Here is a 23,885-nt window from a genome sequence, read left to right on the forward strand (position 1 = left end):
TTAATCCTTGTGTGGATTCTACTTTTTTATTTTTAGTTTATCGAATGGTCGGTCACGTGCCCAATGGAAAAGGGGCGACAGGCAGACAGGACATCAAATAAAAAAATAAAACTCCCTGTTAATAGAGTAGACCGTCAAAAGATTGACTGCCAGAGCTGGGAAAATATTTACACACATTTTTGGTTCCAGCTTAATTTTCGAGTTTTCGCCAATTTTACCTTCTGGATTTCCCCTTTTTTATACGATGCCATGCTACATACATACATATGTACATATGTACTATTTACTATGTACTAGTGCCATCTCTTTATTGAATTTGAAAATCTTTTCCCTCTTTCTGTATTATTTTTTTGTGGAGGGCTGGGTCCGAGTGCGCGGTGGTGGGTGTTGCATGTGCAAAAATAATTGCAGTTTGCCTTGCTCATTTCGCTTGTTTGCAACACTCTGCTTCCGCTCCACTTACGCCTGGAGCTGCTGTGGCTCTGGCTCTGGCTGTGGCTCTGCCTCGGCTTCTGCTGCTGTTTCTGCTTCTGTTTCTGAAGCTTTGGATTTAGGTTAGTCGTTCACCTTAAATCAGTTAATGTTAATCAGCATTCCGCCCGCCGCGTTGATGCAGCAGAGGCAGGGGCAGAGGCAGGGGCAGGCGCAGGGGCTGGGGCCGGGACCAGCCAGCAGCCTGTCACTCAGTCAATTGCTTCCGCTTCCGTTTGACGCCTCTCATCCGGCGGATTGGTTTGGATGGGCATCGATCGGACCAGGGAATGTCGTCGATGTAGTCTCCGCCCTGCCATGCCATGAAAGGGGATGGAGGCCATGGGCAGGGGGCTTCATTGTTGTCGCTTGGCTGATTCCTCGACTACGAGTACATGCGATTGGGTCACCCGAGAAGGCAGCCATCCGTCAGTGTCCCTTTGCCACGGCGACTGGCACCCTTCGACGGGTTGTTGGTCAATAACCTTAATTGCTCAACAATTTTGCACACAGCCACACAAACAGGCAGCAAAGGCGCTAATCAGACAGCAGCAACACCAACAACAGCAATCTGTCCCTGCGGTTTATGTGTGTCACTATGCTAGACATCCCATACCCCAAACCCATCCCCAAGCGAGGGGAGTCCGGTTAGTTGGCTTTGGTTTTTGTGCATTTAATCAATATTTGGACACCAGCCACAGTCACAGCAGCCACAGCCCACAGCCACAGCCCAGAGCACCACCAACTGACAAAGTGTCGAAAAGAGTTTAAGCCAGATAGAAAGGATATCTATCTCTATAGCATCGAGCACAGAGCACCCAGAGCACCCAGAGCACCCAGAGCCCTTTGTTACCCTCAGTGAATGTTTGAGTGTATCTATGAACCACAAAATTGTATTGATTCGGTTAAAACATCTTCAATAAGAGAAATGACTGCTCTTTTGGCATGTGTTTCCAATGGCAGCTACATATGTGATATTGAGGATGATATATGTACGAGTAGCAGTCCAATTTCAAACCAATCTTAATGAAATATTGAAAAAAGAAGAAAAAATGCAGCCCAAAGTTGTTTTGGAACTATCTATTATGGGCTAAAATCCAAATTTGTTGAGTAAAAAACCTACATTATTCTCCAAAATGACCCAAAAAGTGCCATGGTTTTTAAAAGAATTTCTTGGGTAATTACTTCACTAAATTATTGGTTCCACATTTCCAAAAATTGTCGATAATTTTCGCAAATAATTTCCTCTGGATGCACATCCATTGAAGGGCTCCTCTCCATCATCTCCATCGTGTAACCCATTTCTCAGAATAAAATCCGTTTTCGTTGGGGGCTGGACCCAAAGGACCCTTTGGTACAGAATTTTTTGATCGGATGCCCCCGAATCCGTGCCCAAAAACCCAAGAAAGGAGCCTACAAATGATTCTTTCTTGGTGGTTCTTGGTGGTTCTTGGCTGCTGGACGAACCGGACTGGCCTTCATTTAGCTTTGGACAAAATGAAAACCTCTTTTTGTTTGAGCAGCAAATATTGAAGTGCAACTGCAACAGCAACAGAACAGCAGCAGCAGCAGCAGCGGGAGCCAAAGGCTGGGGCAGGCACCTCAACAGAAAAATTTCAAAAAGTGACCGCAAACAATGGACGAAGCCAAGAATTGGGGGCGGACTGGGAGGACTACGAAGGGGGGGAGACAGCACGGAAGTCACAGAAACAGAATGAAATTAGCTTGCAACACACCCACACACCCACAAAAACACACACACCTAAACACACATGTTGCAATATGCAATCCACTTGCACTTCCACTTCAATAGATGTACTCATATACAGTGGCTCCGAATGGACGCTCTCCTAGGGGGACATCCCCCTCCCATAACTGCTGGGAATGATCCGGAAGGGCACTAACGACATGGTGGGCACTGCACTCGTATGTCAGGGACTGTGCATCAAGCAAACATTTGACATTTGTACTGAGAAAAAAGAAAGAAAGAAAGAAATGCAACAGTAAACTGCCAAAAGGCACAAAGCAAACATAGTCCCTCCACTCTCTCTAATCTTTCTCTCTCCCTCTGCCTGTGTGTAAAACAAAACGCAACATCAAATATATATCCACTATATGTACACATATACAGTAACTGTATATATAGTATATATGTATATACAGTAAAAAAGAAAACGAGCAAAAGTGTTGCCAACATTTTGCAACGAGGCGCATTTAGAATGAAAACTTTTGCAGAAGTTTGTAAACTCTGCCGCTGCTCTGCATTTCAAAAAAAGGCACAGGGACAGAGACTCGCAAGGAGATTGAAGCGCGGAAAATGTATCAAAATTCAATAGAAACCGTATACTTATCTAATTAATTATTCAGTTTTCCCAGTGCGAAAAGGAAAGACCTCCCATCGCAACAGTCAGACTGGTTTGTTCAGCTTCCCAGCTGGTATCATCGTCAAGTCTATATATTATTTTATATACAGCTTTCATTCCAATGCCTTCAGGTACAGCCGGCCTATCGACACTAATACAAATTATACCAAAGGCTCTACAATACCAAGATGTACAACTGAGTGTCGGGTATGGACGTAGAGCCGCAGCCCTTGCCGCGCTTAAAAAGATTTTGGGGATCTACTCAGCCCTGTCGGTCCCACAATCCAATTTTTGGTTCGTGTAAAGTACAAAATAACTGTCGCCCAGTGTAATTAATTATTTATTTCTTAATATAATACAAATACAATAACAACAATATGTACGTCCTGTTTGGATTCACCAGTAAAAATCACATTCTCCATAAATGAATGTGGACTGGGTTTGGGCTCCGCCCAAAGCCTTGCGGAATTTAAATAAATAAAGCCATGAACGAATCGGAAATCGGACTCCCAACGGATGTGGTTTGGAAGCTGAAGCTGGACCACGACATGCTCACATATATTTGAAGTGACAATTGACAGCCGCCAAGTGCCATTCAATTCGGGCACAGCCCAAGCCTTGACACAAAAATGCGTCTTATTTGCCCACCGCTATATGCAGTTCCGGCTGAGCCCGCTCGAGGTACCTGACTTCAGTTCCAAGCATTTCTGGAAGGAAAAAACGGATACGGAAATGCAAAATCATCGCCGAGAGAATCGTTGAAACCTGGTGGCCCTGGTGTTTAGTGGGAAGAAATGAGTGCATAGGAAACCAATAACTTTGGGGAAAAGTATGCACCGATGAAATTTAGACGTCACTAAGGGGAGGTTCCGGTTCTAAGGCCCAAAAATGACCTACATTTCAAGAGCATTTTTCGACACAAAATTAACTATTCTGCAGAAACTTTTTAGTAGGTTTTATTTGTAATTGAAATGAGTAATTTATAAAATGACTTTCCTCAAAAAATATTTAGTGATCCTAATGACAAGAGGCATGAAATCCCACAGATTTTCGATTAGTTGCCCAGCAGATTCATTTGTGGTAAAGTGCGTTTCACTCTTCCATGCTACAATCTGCAGTCCCCAGTCCCCAATCCTCAATCCTCAATCCTGAATCCCATTTTTGATGAAATTTGTCGCCCTGGAATCGAGAATGTGTGTGCACTCAACGTGGTGGAGTACTGCCAAAGAGGTGTGTTGTCGATGATGCCACTATAATCTTTTCCTTTCGATGGTTGAGCCTGAGCCACTCAGCAATTGCACACTTTCACTTCATTCGGGTGCTCTCAGGGCTCTCAGGGCTCTGCTCTGCTCTGCTTTGCTCTGCTCTGCTCTGCTCTGCGGCAGTAGTGCACTTAACATGGTGCTTCTGAGAGAATGAGTACGTGCACGTGGAGGATGTTGTGGCATGGTGTGGCTGTGTGGCAGTAGCCCAGGCCCAGGCCCAGGCCCAGGCCCAGGTATTGTGCTACCCTTTTAATGTGGCACAATCATGGCACGGAGTCGGAGGTCGGAGGTCGGAGTTGCCTCAATCACATGTGGGAATTCAATTAAATAAACGAGACTTTCCAAAAGAGCAGGCGCTGGTCAGGGCAATAAATGTGCACACGTATAGACACGGATACGGGTAAGGACACGGATAGATAGATAGATCCCTCGGCGGCCGGAAGTCGCTTTTGGCCAACAGCGGAAGCTGCAAACGTCTGCTCCTGCTCTTGGCAGGGGATACTCTTTTGCATTGGTTATGGGTGGCCATTTCTTGGAATCCGAGACCCCCAACAAAACTCATCCACGAGGGCATCCAATTTTCGCCATGCTGCTGCTGCTACTGTTGCTGCTGCTGTTGCTGCTGCTGCTGCTGCCTTGATAATCGCCTGCCCTGAGCTGCGTGCCACAACGTTGCTGCAGCACAACCCCGATGTATGCTCGTGCGGGGCCTCGTGGAGCTCGTTGCCACAGCCGAATGCGTGTCCTGCTGGGTGCCTGGCTGCTGTTAGTCGGTTGAAAGTTCTTCAGAGCAACAGACGTGCCCGGAAGCAGCAGAAGAGTCCATTCTTTGAGTAACAGTGTGCTTGATTGGGTGTGCTCTTGTGTTTTGGCGCGTGATTTTTGTTTGTTTAAGTGAGTGTCAGAATGAGGGACCATCCATCGGTGCCCAGTGTGTTCCGCGTGGCCTCCACGCACAGCATCAACAGCGAGAGTCCCTACAACAATGTGCCACCGAATCCAGCTAAGATAGGCAGCAGCAGCATTTGCCACCAGCAGCAGCAGCCACATCAATTGACCACCAGTGCATCCATAGAGCACAGCTATCCGTCACAGCATCAGCATCAGCAGCAGGAGCACTCGCCCTATGCCACATTGCCACGTGGCCAGAGATTTGCAATGCCACAGCATCCGCCTCCACCTCATGCCTATCCACCTCATCATCCACAGAGACAGCAGCAGCAGCAGCAGCAGCAGAATACGGGCGTGATCAATACCATTTCGGGAAGCATTCCCGCCACTGGCTTTGGCAGCGATCTGCAGCTCAACAATTTGTCGGGGAGTCGACGCCAGCACCCGCGACAGGCGGCACCACCTCCGTTGGGCCAATACCAGCCAACACCGCTTCCGCCCCAGCTACCCATGGAACAGCGCCCGCGGCTTCAGCAGCAGCAGCAGCAGCCACGTGGGGGCGGAGGCGGAGGAGCATCCGATGGACAACAGCAGCAGGGACACGGCTTCAGCAGTCTGAGCAGCCTGGCCAGCGGCAGCTACCTGTGGCTCCTTACACCTGTTGCCGCCAGGTCAGTGCCACATTCACATCCACAGCTCCACATCTATGTAGGGCTTTCCTTTAATAGGAAATTCGTATTTCGTATACCTTTTTGTAGCTGCCTTTCTTCCTTTTCTCCTGCAAAATGCCTGAAATTCCTTTGCAAAATCTCTTATAAATGTCGGGCGCAAAGACTATAGCCTTTAAGAGGCATGCAGCACACACACACACACACTCTAGCAACCATGTTGCCTGCCGCCATTTCTGTTTTGTGTTTAAAGAAATTGAATAAACGACTACAGGCAGCAGGCGTCAGGCGTGAGGCGTCAGGCGGCAAGCGGCAGCAACCACCATCCACCATCCTTCCGACGACACATAATTGTGTTAGCGGCACAAATCACTGCAAAGTGAGGCTTAATTTGTTCGCAAACTATTTCGCACCCCACCCCACGCCTTCGCCCCTAACGCCTAACATCCAGCACCCAACACCCAACACCCAACACCCAACCTCCAGCCCCCAAGACACAGTCCAAGTTCCAGTCCCAACGAAGAGAAAAATATGTATTTGTATATGCGCTTAAGCTGCTGACGCAGAAGAATTTTATCTATCTAATGGTAAATCCAAGTATTATCCAAGTATTTTTCTCTATCTGGGGAGATCATTTCACACATTTATTCCTTTATTTCCTTCAATTCCTTTAATTTTATCGCTTCACATTCTTTTCTATTTACCCGCAAAGTCGAGAATTAAAGCAACCTCGATTTGGTGACCCCGATATATGAGCTTTCAATGGACGTTTACTCGCTTTTCAGGCTTTGCCTGAAGATTATTATTATTATTATATACTGCTTAAAAATAGCTGTAGCTACTCAGGCCTTAAGCTTAAGCTCAGGGTAAATCATTCAGATGACGAACAATATGTTAACAGATGTTGGGTAGGATTATTTACAGATTTGCAGCTTTGGTTATATATTGTGCAGGATTTTTGAGTTTTCTAAGAAATTCAGGATTATTGTGGTATTTGTGTGGCTGAGGTTAGCGATATATTCCATTGCCGTATAATATCATAACGAAAGCGAATAAGCTGGAGTGGCTCACTTCCAAAATTGAAAAGTACATAAATATATTTGCGATAAATAATAATACTTTATTCACAAACAATCTAATATTCATGGGTATTAGTGGAATATCCCTGAATATTTTGTACAAGCCTCAATTTTATTAGAAACAAACGATGTTCACTGTACTGTAGATTCCAGAATACTTTATTCGCAGGGAAAACCAACAAATTCGATCTATTTTGTGCACATGAAAATGGCATCGTTGTCGATCATTAGACATATGTACACATGCATATGATTAAAAGTATCTTCAAATATGGAAAGGTACACGAGTACCATACACACCCACACCCACGCCCAATGACCTTTGTCGGCGTTTCGCGTGCTTTATTTTTCGCACATTTTACCAACGCCAGCGATTCGCATTTTTGCGAGATTTATTTGCATATCCCTGGCAGAGCAGAGCAGAGCAGAGCAGAGCAGAGCAGAGAACATGCATACAAGGGGGGCCTTGTCCCCCCCACTCCACTCCACTCCACTCCACTCTACCCCACCCACTCCATTCCGTTCCGTTCCATTTCGCTCCATTTTGAGGTATTTTTAATCAGGCACACGCGAAATTTGAAATTAAATAGGTGACATGGGGTGGTTGATTACAGGAATCAATAATTCGACTGCTGTACCTCTCGTTGTATATCTCCAGCATATCCGTCGCCATTGTCATCGCCGCCTTGGCCGGACCCCAGTGGCTCTTCACCGAGGAGAAGCTGCCGAATCTCAATTACAACGGAACGGCCAACTTCAACGCTCTGGACGATGGCGCCTACATCACCAAATACACAAAGTCCAGCCTCTGGATATTGTGCACAACATTGCCAGGTAAGCATCTCATCCAAATTGAGATGAACGTGATGGACCCCCGACAGACACGACGGACTCCACAGAGACACACACATTGCTACCTGCAGAGGTTGAACAATGAGAGATTGCGGACACGGCGTGTGGCCTTAATGAGAGCTAGACCACTAGGGCCAGACCACAGAGCACAGACCCTCTGACAGTCAATCCATTAATTAGTGGAATTTAATTGTTATTTAATAATTTACTCGACGAACAAAAAAATAAAATATGTAGAGAGAAATAGAGCGATCAAGAGCGGGAAGTCATCTTTCGGTAACGTCCCGATTGTTGTGGAGAAGGTGGCAGAATGCCGCCCAGACATTGTATGAGCTGAAGGACGACTGTGCGCATGCCCTGCACATCGTCGCGGGCGATGAGCAGGCTGCTCGAGGCATAGCCACAGCGCAGTACATAGTCGGCCACATGGTCGGCCATGCACATCAGGTGGATGCCGGACTGGTGCTCCTCGTCGTGTGCCTGCTGCAGGCAGCGGCCCACCACTAAGCTGTACTCGGACAGGGCCAGGGGTATGCGCAGGGCATGGAGCAGGGCCCCCACCAGGTTCTTGTGGCTGTTGTCCAGCGAATCGTAGTAGAAAATCTTTCCCTCTGGCCGGGCGATGAACAGCAGGGACCAGTGTTCATGGTCCACATGGAAGGCCCCCGTCTGGCTGCACAGCGGCAGCAGGATGAACTTCTTCTCGTGGAGGCCGCTCTCGCGCATTTGGCGCTTCAGGACACGCTGGTCCATCTGGCGAATGCTCTTCACCAGCGCCGGCTGCATGAAGTACACGTCAGCCTGCGCCTTGTAGCGTCTGCTCTGCAGGTAGGCAAAGTAGAAGGCGACGAGTCGCTCGTTCACACCGCCTCGTACGTTCTGCAGCAGCTTCACGTCCGTGTGCAGCAGCGAGATGTCCTGGAAGTGCAGCGACACCAAGCGGTCCTTCTCGCCCTTTCCCGGCCCATCGCCGGACCCTCCTTCTGAACCCACTTTCCGGAACCTGGCCTGCAGCGGCTGCTCCTGCTGCTGCTGCACCTTGATCCTGCTGGCCGAGATGGGCTTTCGTCCCAGAGTTGTGGGCTGTAGTTTCTGGATCGAAGATCCCGCCAGCGGCTGCTTCTTGGCCGCTGATGGTTGCTTCGCAGTACGCATTCTGTTGCAATATAGTTAGATCGCTCTCGATGTCGCTGTCAATGTCGCTATCGATGTCGCTATCGATGTCGCTGTCGATGTCGATGGAGGTGTGGTTTCTGTTTTCAGTTTTTCTGTGTGCTGTTTTCGGTTTCGTCTACGAAACGATTTTGTCTGTTTGTCTGCTTGTGTGTGGCTCTTGAGTGTAAAATCGAAATACTGGGATTACATTTTCAAAAAGTCTTCAAAATTCTTGACAAAATTTTGTTTTCTTTACACCGAACTTTCCCATTGAGTTTCTTGTCAAATGAGTAAATGTGGTCATATCTCTGGGGGTCTGAGAACTCTCTTATTTGCTGGAATTTGTCCTCATAGATGGCATCTACTAGGAACGATCTTATATCTACGATATTATCGTATTTGAAACCGATTTCCTTTGAAAATGTAATTCATTCCAGGCCCCATATATGTCCCGTTTTTTTCAGCGGCTTGTTGCCATTTTGAGGATAAGTTTGTTCGATATTAAGATGTTCGTGGTACTCCTCGTCAATCCCTTGAAAACTGCAATTAATTTCGAAGTACAAGAGTGCAAACAAAAGGTTTATTACATGTAGATCTACTTACCACATTCTAGACTCCCAGGACGCTGATCAATCCCTTTAAAAATACAACTAGCTTCAAGTTAAAAGAGACTCCTCTCTAGGACTCAATGGACTGGTCCTTGCATTACTTTTCAGTTCTTCTAAGACTCTAAGACTAAGGAGGACACTTTCCGGCTCGTAGTCTCCTTGAATTGCTCTTCAGTTCTTCTAAGAACAAAAAAAATATAATTTTGGTTAAAATATATAGAATACATATGCATTTTCCTTACGTGTTTTGCAGGTCTCGATGTGGACTCGTATAATTGCATCAAAATTGACTATTTCCCCAACGAGGGCTACCAGCCGGATCCGCATGACTCGACGCCTGCGATACCCTGTAAGTGGATGAGATGTGGGGGACTATTAATGTGCGACTGCGACTGCGACTGCGTCTGCACTTCGTTACGGTTGGCAATCAACTGGCTGCAACTGGCTTAAAGACTCTCCTCTCCTCTACTGTCCGCCTGGTCTCTGCATTTTGTACTGCATTGTACTGTGTACCTCCCCTGTCTAGGCCGAATTGGAATTGATTTATTGCTTGTGGCCAACGCACACAATCTTTCGATAGGGAGGGAGAGACAGTGCCTTTAGTTGGCTGAATTTTAATTAAAGACTTTTGGCCTCTGTTCTGCTGAAAGTTTTGTCCATATGATTTGCGGTGTCCTGTCCCCACAGACACATAAACAGACACAGACACAGACACAGACAGGGACTGCCATAGATTGTATGGCCCGCAGGGTTCAAAGGGTGCAGCCTGCCACGAGCCTGACAATAGTTTGAACATTCTGAAATTTTCCATTTAATGCACGAACAGGAAAGAAAGAAAATTTCAGCCCTGCCGCTGCATTCGCATTCGCATTTGCTAAATAAACTTTTGAAATGTTAAATAAGGATATGCGCGTGTGCCTGTGCGTGTGTCCTTCGTGACAATTCCAAGAGAGAGAGATAGACCGAATGGAATTTCATTAATTTTCGCACAATTGGCCAAGAGCCAATATACCAACCATAGATTTGAAATATTTTCATTAATTTCGCACCGAGGCCCCAACTGCCCTACTGCCTGCCTGCCTGCCTGCCTGCTGCCAACAAAACAGGGGCAATGCCTCAAAACTAATTTCAAACTCGCCGCGGGTGACAATTTCGCAAAAAATAAAACTATTAGTCGGACAACAACCTCCAAGGGATGTGAAGGGTGCGGAGGTAGATGTGGCGCCTCGCCGGGGTAGGTGTGATGATTTTTTGAAGCCTTGCGGCGGCATTCACACAATGGATGTGTCCTCAGTCGTTTGACTTTCGCACGACAGGGCACCACAACACCTTAAATGGTGGCCCCAAGCAGAAAACGACAATTTCCTTTAGAGTCATGGATGTAAATACGTGTGGATGTGTACATGTGTAGATCAATCCTTACCGTTCCATTCTTTGGGTATTCCAGCATTCCTCGGCCAAGTCCTCATTCTTTGCCACCCGTTTTTCTCTTGCGAATGGGTTTCCAGCTACAAATAGGTTTACAGATCTATTAAATATCGGATAAAACCATTCGTGGGGCTTTGGATCACATACATATACGTACGTACGAATCGACTCACTTGGAATGTATATATGTCAGAGACTATACGATACCCAGATGTTGCATCAGGAACGAAACCAAAAAGTTGATCTGTGGCAGGGTTTCTATGACGCCCCGTAGAAAGACGACGCTCGCGCTGCCTACCTACTGGGGTTCGGCTGCTCAGCTCGTCTAGGTCCTATAATTTTGTAACGACAAATACACAGTCTTTGGCGACGCACTAGATCGAGACTCGAGGCCCTTTTAGGTCGCAAGATTTCAAAAGCAACTACTTAGCTTGGGCTTGATTCAGCACATGGATGCTGATGGTCTTTGGGGCCCGAAAAGCTGCCTTTCGACGGGTACTTTAATACTCTAGTACTCTTACTCTTTTACCTCTAAAAGCTAACTTAGGTTAAGTGGTTTTTGGTTTTTGGTTTTTGGTAAGGAACAGTGGAAATCTAATGAGATCAATATCAATGTCTAGAGATATATAGTATATATGTATATACCTACAATATATAGTACGAAAGAAGGGTCTATACTCTCTTGTTCCTTTACAGATACGGTGACCAAATCGTGCCCCATCTTCCTGGCCGCTGGCGTCTTTCTGGTCATCAGCTTCATTGTGTTCCTGATCCCGACATGCTCGCACCAGAACAATCTCTTCTACTTCAGTGCCGGGATACTCTTCATTGTCAGCGGTACGATCGGAGGAGACCCCGACCGAGCGCCTGCCCATTCGTGGGCTCGCTCGTGATTTTTTGTGATTAACAGAGACATTTGTCCACTTGCAGGCCTGGTGATGCTCATCGGACTGATTGCGTATATATCCATACTGAAGGCGGAGATTGGCTCCAAACTGCGGCCGCGCTCCACCCTCCAGCCAGCCCTCTTTAAGGTCACCTACGGCCAGAGCTTCTTCCTGTTTGTGTTTGGTTTCATCGTCACAGAGTTCGTGGGAGTCCTCAACATCTTCTTGTTCATCAACCTGCAGGAGATCAGCTACTACGGTGTGGGTATTCTTTTGAAATTCAATTCATACCTTCAACGGTTTCGGTTTCCTGAGACTCTTCGTTTCGCCGATCGTTGCAGCGCCTGCCCTGCTTCAGTGTGGCCAACATACATGCCAAGATCAAGGAGGGCCAGCAGCATCCACTGAGTCACTCCTACAAGCGATACAAGCAGCCCGGAGCCCAGCAGCAGACAGGCAGTCAGGACACATTGAACCAAAGCCATCCTCCAGCCATCCATCAGCAGCAGCATCAGCATCAGCAGCAGCAGCAGCAGCAGTCGCATGAATCGTATCAGCCGCATGTGCAAAGATCCCTCAGGGGCACCACCAGTTCCAGGCAGCATCAGGTGCACGACGCAGGACGGACTCCCAGCCAGACACAGACCCTTCCAGGGGGCTATGCCTGCCGCAAGCATCCGAATGTCGCCTCCAATCTCTATCTGCACAACGACCTGGAGCGTCGGTGAGTAGAAAGAGTCATCTAGAAGTGTAAGTATGTATACGTCCCATCCTTGATCCCTCTGGCAGCTTTTATTTTGAGAAACCGGCGGTGTCGAAGTGCAATCTCCATTCGCGCAGCTTTGCCAAGTCCCTCAACGAGCTGTCCGGCCCGACACCAGTGCCGCTTACGCTGCCGGCTCCTGCCCTGTTCGCCGATCTGCCACAGGAGTTTCCGCTCACCCGCTCGGTGTCGACCACCACAGATATCTACAGCACACCGCCGACAGGTGCTGCTGCTCCAAGCACTGGCCAGCTGAAGCGGAAGCAGCACCGGAACATGGCTACCAACACGCACCACATCCAGCCGCAGTCGCAGCACCAGAAGGATCAGTCGCGTCTGTGCGGGCTCAAGCGGGGCCTCCGCAAGACCAAGGATGAGCTCTTCCAGGAGTTCTGTCGAAGGGCTGGGGTTCTGGGGCGGGCCAAACCGAAGAACATCTACTACATCAGTGGCGGCGAGGAGGAGGAACAGCAGCAGCAGCAGCATGAGCAGGAGATCGACCAGGATGCGGCTGTCCGGCAGGATGACGACGATGCGGACGGAGATGATCACGGGTTCCGTCAGTACCGCGGTGGCATGGAGGAGGACCAGCTCTACGTTATCGGAGGTGAGAAGTCGTCGAATTCATGAAGATCCATTGGGTAATCCATCTTCTGAACAGATCACGCCCAGCTGGTGGGCCCCAGACGTGCCTCGATGTGCCCCCTGGACGCTCCTCTCGGCCATCCGCTGCGCAAGCTCAACTCCAATCTCTCGCTGCACAACGAGACGGTCTGGCCCGGCGCCGCCTTCGCCTCGGGCCAGCTGAGACTGGCGCCTCCAGAGCAGGCCCAGAGTCGCACCCTGCCACGATGCTTCCTGCGACAGTCGGCAGCGGCCGGCAGCCAGGACAGCCTCGGCTCCCTGCAAAGCGGCATCAGTTTCAGTGCCAGTCAGCAGCGATTCAACCACCTGATGATGCAGCACCAACAGCAGTTGCAGCATCAGAACCGCTACCTCTCCACCTTGACGCTGCCCAGGCCAGCGGAGGAGCAGCAGCCGCAGCCGCAGCAGCAGTTGCCCCCCAAGACCCAAGTGGTCCAATGGCCAGCAGCCATTCCATCGTCGCCCTCCAACTACGGCCACGGCGGATACCAGCAGCATCCGCAGCCACTGTATCCCGCCACAAGTTCGAGTGCAAGTGCAAGTGCGGGCTCTGCCGCTGGGGCTCATCCACCGAAATTCCAGCGGGGCTATGCCTTCGACGATGCCCAAAGGCGGGCGAGCTTCGCCGTCAACGATGCCGCCTTCGATCTGGACGAGATCGAGCGAGAGCGGCGACGCTCCCATGCGAGTCTCTTTGGCCAGAATCTCGATCCCTACGATCTGATCAACGGAACGGCAGTGTAGACGCCGAAGCATCCCCAAAGAGAGAGAGAGTTACCAGAGCTATCCCACTTTCCACCTATCAATCTGTTATTTATCTACCAAAAACTACGTAAAATATGAACTGAATAAAATCCCCCTTCAAGACTTTGGCTTGGAATTGAGTGGCGCATTTATTAGGATCTACCTTAGGGCTTCTTCGGTTACAGATTGCCTCTCTCGATGGAGCTGTTCGCATAGTCTACTCATAGGTTCAGGCGCTTCCAGAAGTTGCGGCTGTGGATAATCTCCGGACTGACAGGATGATGAGTCGCATGAGTCGTATCGTCTAGCACCAGTCCCTCGTAGATATCTGTAGTTCGGTAATGACGATGGCTGCTGACGGCAGAACTGCTGCAGGTGGAGGAGCTCAAGAGGAGAACGTCTTCGGATGAATGGAAGTATTGGTGCTGCTGTTGGCGTGGCTGTTGCTGTTGCTGTTGTGGTGTGGGTGCCGTGTGGGGGCGAATTGTGCCTCCATCTGCTGCTCTTACTCCTCCTGCAGTCCCTCTACAAGTGGGTGCACTGACGGGCCGTATTGTGGATCTGGGCGGCGGCTGTGGTTGTGGCTGTGGCAATCTCTGATCTGGTGGTTTCCTGGCTCCGCCTCCAAATAGCTGCTGCATCTTGGCCATGGATTGCTGAAGCCGCGTGCTCGGTGGAGCTGCTCTGTCCATCTCCGTCATCTCCATGCCTGGAATGTTAATATATGGCTGGAACATATCGCTGGCGCTGCTTCTGCTGCTGCTGGTGAGGGTGCTACTGATGCTGCAGTCCAGGAGACTCGGACGTCGTGCAGGCGGCTGCTCATTCAATCGCATCGCCTGCTTAGCCCGACGCATGAGGACATCCAGATCCTCGTGGCTGCTGCTGTTTGTGGCAGATGTGATCTCCGGCAGTAGGTGGTTGGTGCGCGTGAACTCCGACCTCACACGGCAGAGTATCTGCTGTGTCTCCTCCTCCACCTGCGCCACCTTCCGACTGACCCTCGTGGGGCTCGTCGTCGTCCTTGGCTCAAAGTCCCTGCCCAGCAGCTTTCTCCTGGCCACAGCTAACGTATTGGTGAAGTGATAGCTGTCTGGCTCCGGCGTCAGCGTCCTCTGCTCTATGAGCTCCTCCATTTTGGCCACAGCTGCCGCATCCTCGAACCTCCTTCTTGTGGGCTTCATCTGCTTCTTGGATACACTGGGCTCCGGCGGTCTCTGACGTGCCCGCTCCAGATAGTCGAGGAAGTTCTGCTCCAGCAGATCGCTCTCCTGCTCCAGCTGCTGCATGCGGTTCTTGACACTGACCAGGTCGTCCTCGAAGCACGAGGCTTTTGTAGGTGCTGCTGGTTTTGGTGCTGGTGCTTGATAAGACAAAGACATTGGTTGATGCGATAAAAAGGGCATCGCTAGAGGCACAGATAACGTAGGTTTAGGCGGAGAAGCCGCGACTTGAGGCAGAGAAGCCGTTGTTTGAGGCGGCGAGGATGAATTCGTATTTGGGGTCACAGTGTGTCTGCTGGGCTTCTGAGAAGGTGGCACCACAACAATTGCCGGCGGAGGTGGAATCATCTGCTGACAGGAATAGGGCGTTGGTATGTCTTCCATGGGAGCTGCAGGAGGCACCGCTGTTGGGGAGGAATGACTCGTACCCGTTGTCACGGAGTGGGATGCGGCCGAGGTCCAGTTGGGAACCTCTGGTTCCTGGCCAGAACTCAAATCTGGGGGCATAAAGCGAACCGGCGTCTCGACGGCCAGTTCTGTTTCATGGATCTTGGCGGCGAGGAACTTCTGATGGTCCTCGTAGTGTTCCAGCAGGTTGAAGATCTTCTGCACCAGTTCCCGTGCCTCGACCGAGCAATGAGAGTCCCTTTGCACGTGGCGGCAGAGTGTCTGTTTTGGGGGGGAGGGAGTTCCAGGCGGATTAGTGGAAGATCAAAGGAGAAGGAGGCCGCTTACTCACCCGCCAGGAGCTCTGTCGGTGGTTGAGATGCAACATATCGTACTGGTGGCGAAATCTCTCTTGGTAGATATCGCCCAGTAGCTTCTTCTGCAGCTCGTAGGCCTTTTTCAGCGACAGCTCCACGCGCTCTAGGAAGATCTTACCACTGGCACTGTGCAGCATCTCGTGTATCCACATTTCGTAGGTCTTTGTGTCTGCAGTCACCTTCGTTTGGGTGCCCTTTGCCACTTGGTCCTTGGCGAGAGGCTTCTCCTTCACCGTCTGGGATCCCACAGCCACTGTGGCCAGACGCTTCTCGATCTGGATCGTTTGGCATGCCACTGCGACGTGGCCGGCAGTTTCCCTCTGCATCATCGTTTGGCATGCCACAGCAGCCACCTGGGTCAGAGGTTCGTTCTGGTTCATCATTGTTTGGCATGCAACGTCCCTCTGCAGCTGGACCTTCTCCTTCTTGGTTTGAGTGGATGCATGTTGGCTATGGATTGGTTCCGCCTGGACATCCACATCCCGGAATGTACTGGGATGGGGCTGCTTGCCCTCCTGGACGCCTATGTAGTGGCCATGCGCGAATCCCTCGTGGTAGCCGGCCCTGAAGCCGCTGTGCCTGCCCACCGCATACTCCTGCTCCATGGATATGTGGACCACGTTGATCAGCAGATTGACATTCACGCACAGCTCCGCCACGGACCTTTCTATCTGCTCGAAGGTCTGGACAATTGTGGTCGGATGTGCCTGCTTCGCCTTGCGCACCAGTCCCACCAGGCTCTGGCGGATGGTGGCCATGAAGGCTACTTGCTCCGGGAAGAGTCGTGGCACATCCGGCATTTGCACCTGCATCTCCGGCAGCTTGATCACCCCCTCTCCCGTGTCGACCAACGAGTCGTCCTGCTCTTGGGGAGTCGGCAGTTCAGGCTCTGGTATCGGTACGGCTGTCTTTTCCGGTGCCAGCACCTTTCCGGCCTTGCGCAGGCGCTCTCGCTCCTTCAGCTCGACCTGGAGCATGGCCTCGAGAACGGGCTGGGTGATGATCTCTACGGGAGGGCCACAAGACGCCGAGAGCTTGCTCATATGCCGAATCAGATCGCTCAGTCGCCGCTCTATTGAGTGAATCTTTTGGCAGAGGCGTGGGCCCACGAAGACCTTTCGGGAAGCGTCGTACTCTATCACGGGTACCGTTTGTATGTTCTTCTCCGTCTGCCTTGGCATCTCCTCCGTTGGAGGTAAATTCTCCCCCATCAGGACACGAAGCAAGGCTCCTAGCAGGCTCTGACCCTCGCTGGGGGATTGAGACGGCTCCTGGTAGTAGGTGCGCTGCACCGCTGCCCTGAACGTGTCCCGTCCACCAAGTAGAACGCTGAGAACGTCCCTCACATCGTCCTGGCTGAAGCGGAACTCGATGTGGGGTGTCGCTGGTGTGCGACTCCGGTGCGGAATCTCGGTGCAGAACATAGTGAGGGTCAACGGATAGTTCTCCGCGTGCAGGAACTCCGCCACCAGGCTGTGCAGGGCCACGGCCAGCGGGCAGAGCAGAGGGGAATTCGTCCCCTGTTGGGACGCCTTCAGGAGTTGACCTGGAGAATGGGGTTGAGAATTAGACGGTGGGATCATCCTTCAGTTGTCCGGCACTTACCCAGCGTTGTGCTGTTGATGCTGCGGTTTAAGGGCATCGTTTGTTCCTGCTGATGCTCCTCAGTCCTTCTTGGCTCGTCCGCCTCGAAGATCGTACGATCATCCAACAACAGCTCCTCGCTCCACAGCTGATCTCTCTCTGTTTCCGGCTCTCTCTCTTTCACTGCCGCAGCCTCCACTGCTGCCGCCGCCGCTAAAGGCTTTCTTTTAATGTCTGGTTTTCCCTTAGCTTTAAGCTTTCCTTTGTTTGCCAGACTCCCTGGGGCCACTGGTTTTTTCTTGGTCGTAGGATTCTCCGGCAGCGCCGCTGGTCCACTCTCCATCCTTCTGGGGCTGTCCTCCGGCCAGCGTTGGCTGCTACGCGACGACTGCTGCTGCTGCTGGCGCGACCTCAATGCCGCCGACGATGCTGCTCTATTGCGCTTCAACTGCTCCTGCCGCTCGCGGATGTGGGCCTCGTGCTTCTTTTCGCGCTCGCAGGGTGCCCGGCAGTCGTCCTCGCTGCGGCTGCGCCGCTTGGCCCGATAGGAGGCCGTTGTGGATTGCATGGACGACGCTGTGCTGTGTGAAACATAGCGGGTCTTCATTCTTCCCGCCTCGCAATCCTCCTAGAGGATCCGCTTGAAGTATTGGTTAGGTATTTTCTGGTCCCTGACTCTAATGTGTGCCAGTGGTGCTTGCCTGTTAGCAAATGAATTTTCGGAATGAGTTTCCCCTTTGACACAACGAATATAAAGAAACGTACATACAATTTCGGTTATTTGTGAAAATTGTGACAGAACTCACCCTCGTTGCTAGTTGGGTATGTGGCGGCAGGTGGCAGGTGGTGGCAGGATCGCCGTGTGCAGTCATCCGGCAAATGCCACAGTCCTGCCACAACGGCCAGAAGCACACGAGGTCACGAGAAACATCCCAATCGACAATGAAAATAAAACCATATCCCAGCTGTACGAAATAAGCTGTATGTCCGTATTAAATGTATGGCTGAACAATTGCTTTAAAACAACCACAAAAAAATTACGGCACTAAAAACACACAAAAAACCACATTAGTTCACCCGAAATTCCGCAAAAAAGTAACTTATGCACATATTAAAAAAAAAAACAACTCAAAATCGGGAAAGCAGTTGAAATTCAAATAATTTCTGGCATCTGGGAATGTATCGATATTTATCCAGTATCCGATAATACCAGCAACATTGCGACTGTTTTTTTTTGTTGAACTATTTTGTTTAAGCCTTGTTTTAGCCAAAAAAAAATAAAGGCAAGGACCAAAAACTAGCCAATCTTAAAGAAAATGTATTCATTAATGGCCTAAAATTATGTGGGCAGAGCTAATGGTTTTAGTTAGGCAGCATTATTCAACGGAATAAAGAAATTGAACAATTGGAACGATATTTCTCTTACGTTTCATTTGTTTGAAAATTATGTAGAAAATTGATTTATTAATCGGATAAAAATATGTGGGCATGGCTAAATTTTCTATATAGCTGGGAATATTTGACGGAAGAAAGAATAACCAAGAATTAGTCGTCATAACCGGTTGACAACAATGAGTCCCATTCCATGCACACATACCCTGGGGGAAATGGATGTATAGAATTGTGAATATGTTTGTCATCCCAGGCAAAAACCATTTATTTTCAATATAATTTAATATTATTCAATATTATTTAATATTATTTTCAATATTTCAACGATGTTTTAAAGCTTATTGTCTTCTTGTGGGGACCAAGAATAGGTATCACGATCGAGATATATATAAAAAATGTCAATTTGAGAAAAGGTCTTTATTAGTTACGTTTATTTTTTCATATCAATATTCATATTTTCATATAAAATTTACAAAATAGGGTATACAAAGTCCTATACTACAGCTTACACGCAATATAGCGACTCTTTTTTTGTTGAACTTTTTCGTTTAAACCTTTTTTACAGTAAAGACAATAAATGCAAGGATTAAAAACTATCCAATCTTGTAGAAAATGTATTCATCAATGGGATAAAACTATGTGGGCATTGCTGAGAGATTTAGTTAGTCAGCATTATTCAATGGAATATCAAAATTGAGCCATTTCCTTTTTCGTTTGTCTTGATTGACCTATTTCGCTACTTGTTTTTTGTTTGACTTATATCGCTAAAACCTTTTTTTAAGCAAAATTCAATAAAAGCAATTATTAAAAATAAACCAGTTAAGTAGAAAATTGATTCGTCAATCGTATAAAATTATGATGGCATCGCTAAATGTTCTATATAGCTAGTAATATTCGACGGCATATCAAAAACGAGGAATATGTAAAATATAACTTGAGTTCGTCAGTATATTTACGGTATATTTTTTAGTGAGCCGGTATATTTTGGTATACATTTTTGAGGGTGGGACGGTATCGGTCACACTAGAAACACACTGGAATCAACAAAGGTCTGCGTCTCGCAAAAAATTTAAAATAGAATTTTGCCTCAAATGTCGTGGTCGTGATCCGTCTTCTATTCTTTGACTTGGCAATTTTCACCTTCAAAAGGCGGGCGGCCAAATAATTCCACGCTACTCACGGGTAGCATGGTAACTTAAACCCTAAAAACAAAAAAAATTTTTTTTGGTGACAGTGCATAAAATGTATTTTTCGCATCAAAAATATTTCTGCTTTCCATTGAAACGACCCTTTTGTCTACAGCTAAAATAACCCCAATCACCATAACACCATTGCTGTGTGTACGGCAGAGAGGATTTCTATACAAAATTTACCGTACATTTTGGTAAATATTGTCCTGTATTTTGCTCTGTTCTGCTCGCTCTGACGTGGTTCTTAATGCTTGCGCATCCTTCCATTGCAGTTAAAGTCATGTCACACATTGAAAATGTGTTTAATCTGGTGCGGGCCCGCCTCCAGGCAGAGAAGGTGAAACTGTGGGAGGAGCCGTACTACATGGAAGGCGTCGGCAGCATTGAAATTGTGATGGAGGTAAGAGTGCCATGAATTGCTGTATATCTTTGGTCTTGACATCTGATTCTTTCCACAGGAGCTGGCCAAGCGCTACGCCCAGTTCCTTGGGATCGAGGTCTCAAACTGCATGAGCGCCCTTAGCGAGCTGCAGGACCATGCCCTGCGCAAGTTGGCCGCCCGCCGTGAATTTAGCGAGACGGGAATGGCCACCTTCAAGGTGCGGCGCATCGATAACCGCAGCGGCACCACCACTATGCTGGAGATCAAGTGTGACCTGAATTCGCTGGGCTCCGAGCTGCAGGCGGCCATAGCTGCCAAGCTGCAGCTGAGCAATGCCCAGCACGTCAAGTGCATCGCATCCGGGAAAATGGTAGCGCCAAACGTCACGCTAGGAGCACAGAGTCTGAAGAATAACCAGGCTGTAATTGTGATCATTGGCCAGGGCGATAACAAAAATGCTGGCCTCTACGAGAGGCTGAACAAAATCAAGTCTGATGTGGAGGCGGTGGTAGCGTCGCAGAACCGCCTGATGGAGATGGAGGATCAGGATGGAAATCCAGTTTTTCTACCACCCGAGGAGAACCGCGCATTGTTGTTGGCCCTCGGCTTCTGTGAGAAGGCCAAGGCGGCCATGCAGCGGGAGGATTACGAGGAATCGCTGCTCCTGCTGCTCGAGGGCGACGAAAAGTTTGCCACCTGCAAATCAAGCTTCCTCGAGTCGGTGGACAATTTTGCGCTGCTCAATCTGGACATTGTCTGGTGCTACATGTGCCTAAAGAACGTCTCCCAGCTGCCCGACGCGGAGGCGCGATTGGCGATCTGCGAGCGCAGCTTCCGCCGCAGCTACGGTGACAACTTTGAGCGTCTGTACGCCCTCAAGGGGCGCGACTGCCCCGAGCGGGCTCTCTTTATGCGCCTCAAGCTGCTGCAGGGAATCGTTCTCTTCCACCAGAATCGCCGCGACGAGGCCTTCGAGAGGTTTGAGGCTGCCTCCACGCTGCTCAAGGAACTGAAGGTCGACGAGGACAAGCTGCTGCTACTGATGGAGATGGGCTTCGGTATGGGCGAGGCCAGGCTCGCTCTGCGCTCCTGCTCGGGCAGTGGCGGCAACATTGACCAGGCCGTGCAGTTCATTCAAGAGCGCAAGAAAAAGCTGAGCGATGCCCGCAAGCACTCCAAGAAGGAGCGCAAGGTCCATGGCGATGCCAACAGAGAGAATGCCAAAGATGAAGGCTGGGTTAATCCACGAAGTGTTTGCACCCTAGTCGAGATGGGCTTCGACACAAAGTTGGCAACCCTGGCCCTGCGGCACACCGAGAACGACATAGCAAGAGCCGTGAGTTCCCGTCCCCGATACTAGTCTGAGTCTGATCCTTAAGAATAGCCTCTAAAATGTTTCACTCTTTCCAATTTGCAGCTGGATATGCTGGAGAAGAACTCTGCTGCGCTGCATGCCGCCTTGTCCGAGACCTGTACCGACATCCGTGCGGATGAGAACCAGATGGCAGCCCTCCAGCTGCTGGGCTTTGACGAGGCGACGATTCGCGCCGCCCTCGAGAGCACTGGGAACAGCGTTGAGGGGACCATTGAGTTCCTGCTGAAGGCCCTCCAGAGCGAGTCGAAGCTGAAAGAGTTTCTCGAGGGGGTCAAACAGCTGGCGAGCGACGGTATCGACGGACCGTCAACCTCTTCGCAGGCCCAGAACTCGTCGATCATTGCCTTGGTGATGGCGAAGGCGCGCGAGCTGGAGTCGCTCAAGGCCTACGAACGCTTCCATTCGGATATTAGCCAGAGCGACCAGGACTATCTCGATCTGCCGCTGATCCATGAGGAGCAGCTCCTGGGCGAGTATCGTCGCCTGCTCGAGCAATAAGCTGCGCAAGCGAAAACAATTGTAAACGGCTGGAGCGGCTATAAAATGATTAGAATTTCGATGGAGAACCGGTTGTGGCGATAACTGTAATCATGACTTGTCTATTGCAAATCGTCGTCTTATAAATGCCACTTAAGTGGCACTCATCCACCCAGCCCTCCCTCCCGCTACCCGTTACCCGTTACCCACCGTGTGCCGACTGTGGACTGTATGTGTATGTTTGTGTTTGAATAACTTGGCAAATACTAACAATATAAAGACTTACAACGAGATATATGTATATAAAATGTATAGATATAGTATATATTCTATTGACAGCTGCGACAATGTGATTACGCTGCTGCCTGCAGCCCGTTCCCCTCCGGTCCAGGCCGTTCCGTTCCGTTCTATCGCGAACCTGTTAACGTCTTTTGCAATTACTTATTGAACATTTTGTTGTCTCCTGACTTTCGATCCCAGCCAAGCAGCTTCCAGAAACGTGGCTAACAGCGAACCAGCACCAGCACCAATCCCACTCTCCATCCCTCTCCGACAAATGAGACTGGATATACGGCCATATTTAGTTATATTTCTGTGATAGGTCGGTTGCCTTACCATTCAATGAATAAAGAATACAGAATACAAGCCAAGAAGACGATTGGCCTTTGGAAAGGTCTCTGGAACGTGTGGCTGTTCTTGAAGTTAAAGGTGAAACACATATAGTGATAGGAAATGTAGGAAAGGAATCATAGATGGATTAAGATGATAAATTATAAGCAAGTGAAGAACCAACCTATAATAAATCCTTTGGTGACATGTGTATATGTCCAGAGTCTTAATGCTCACTAAGACAACTTTAACCCTTGAGATTGGTTAACTTTCGTTTGTTCAATACGATGCGCTGCCGCATGACGCGCGACGTGCTAATCGAACCGATCACGAAGTCATGCAGGAAATATATCTATCTTAGAAAAAAGGAAAATTGGATCTAAACGCAAAAACAATTACTAATTACGAAAAAGGTATGTAGGCATAATTAATGTAATCTGAGAAGAGAAAGGGAATTAGTCCGAGCATAGGACCATCAATGGTTCATGGAAGGAACAACGGTACTATATATATAGTTTCTAGTGGATCTAATAGGAATCGTTTATGGAGCCTATGCGTCTCCAACAAACAACAAACAAACCTGGGCTATCTACGTGACCCCTCTTGACGATTGACTAAGGATGGAGGAAGGTTTATTAAGAGAATAGTAGATAGAATCCTTTAAGAATTATTTTCGGCGCGGTCTATGCTTATAGATCTGCACTTATATGTCCATATATATTCTAGATGGGGAAAATAGGGAGTAGGGAAATAATTACTCGTACATATATGATGATTATTGTTGTGTCAATTTCTGAAAGCGACTTTTGCCCCCTTTTTAAGGCAAACAAAGTTCTCGATCGATGTGCGTGTCTCGAGTGGGTGGTGTCCCGTCCCGCGTCTGAGCTGAGACTCTGCTCCAAGGGGAAGCATTATACGATTTCCTGTTTAAGTGTATATTCATTCCAGAGTAGCCTATAATAAAAAGCTTCAATTTTATTGGAGTCCGAATGATGGGGTCGCTCCCACAGATGAACCCGGAATGATTTCGTGAGATTTATATATCATAAAAAGAGTGCATAGAACCAAGG

At 48.9% G+C, this 23,885-nt stretch overlaps 4 protein-coding genes across 4 annotated transcripts; 2 read left to right on the forward strand and 2 right to left on the reverse strand.

The window, feature by feature from the left end:
- The first annotated feature begins 5,005 nt into the window (after positions 1-5,005).
- On the forward strand, positions 5,006-13,926 carry LOC6597851. Its single transcript, XM_026991239.1, has 9 exons — positions 5,006-5,185; positions 5,309-5,661; positions 7,396-7,571; positions 9,606-9,701; positions 11,477-11,617; positions 11,711-11,928; positions 12,009-12,391; positions 12,457-13,037; positions 13,092-13,926. Exons 1-9 carry the CDS (start codon positions 5,006-5,008, stop codon positions 13,817-13,819), a joined length of 2,856 nt encoding a protein of 951 aa, XP_026847040.1. The 3' UTR covers positions 13,820-13,926.
- LOC6597852 lies at positions 7,780-8,919 on the reverse strand. The gene has a single exon (XM_002022978.2). The coding sequence runs from the start codon at positions 8,742-8,744 to the stop codon at positions 7,842-7,844; it is 903 nt and encodes a 300-aa protein (XP_002023014.1). The 5' UTR covers positions 8,745-8,919; the 3' UTR covers positions 7,780-7,841.
- A 17-nt stretch (positions 13,927-13,943) lies between the features above and the next one.
- On the reverse strand, positions 13,944-17,976 carry LOC6597850. Its single transcript, XM_002022976.2, has 3 exons — positions 17,412-17,976; positions 15,782-17,352; positions 13,944-15,711 (listed from the first exon to the last, which is right to left on the reverse strand). The coding sequence occupies exons 1-3, from the start codon at positions 17,956-17,958 to the stop codon at positions 14,041-14,043; spliced, it is 3,789 nt and encodes a 1,262-aa protein (XP_002023012.2). The 5' UTR covers positions 17,959-17,976; the 3' UTR covers positions 13,944-14,040.
- Positions 17,977-19,874: 1,898 nt separating this feature from the next.
- LOC6597849 (NEDD8 ultimate buster 1) lies at positions 19,875-23,028 on the forward strand. Its single transcript, XM_002022975.2, has 5 exons — positions 19,875-20,026; positions 20,085-20,166; positions 20,245-20,372; positions 20,431-21,690; positions 21,772-23,028. The coding sequence occupies exons 3-5, from the start codon at positions 20,253-20,255 to the stop codon at positions 22,225-22,227; spliced, it is 1,836 nt and encodes a 611-aa protein (XP_002023011.1). The 5' UTR covers positions 19,875-20,026; positions 20,085-20,166; positions 20,245-20,252; the 3' UTR covers positions 22,228-23,028.
- The last annotated feature ends 857 nt before the right edge of the window (positions 23,029-23,885 follow it).

This window comes from Drosophila persimilis, unplaced genomic scaffold (genome assembly GCF_003286085.1).
Source record: "Drosophila persimilis strain 14011-0111.01,24,50 unplaced genomic scaffold, DperRS2 tig00000653-arrow-arrow-pilon, whole genome shotgun sequence".
In the NCBI taxonomy this organism is placed as follows: Eukaryota; Metazoa; Arthropoda; class Insecta; order Diptera; family Drosophilidae; genus Drosophila; species Drosophila persimilis.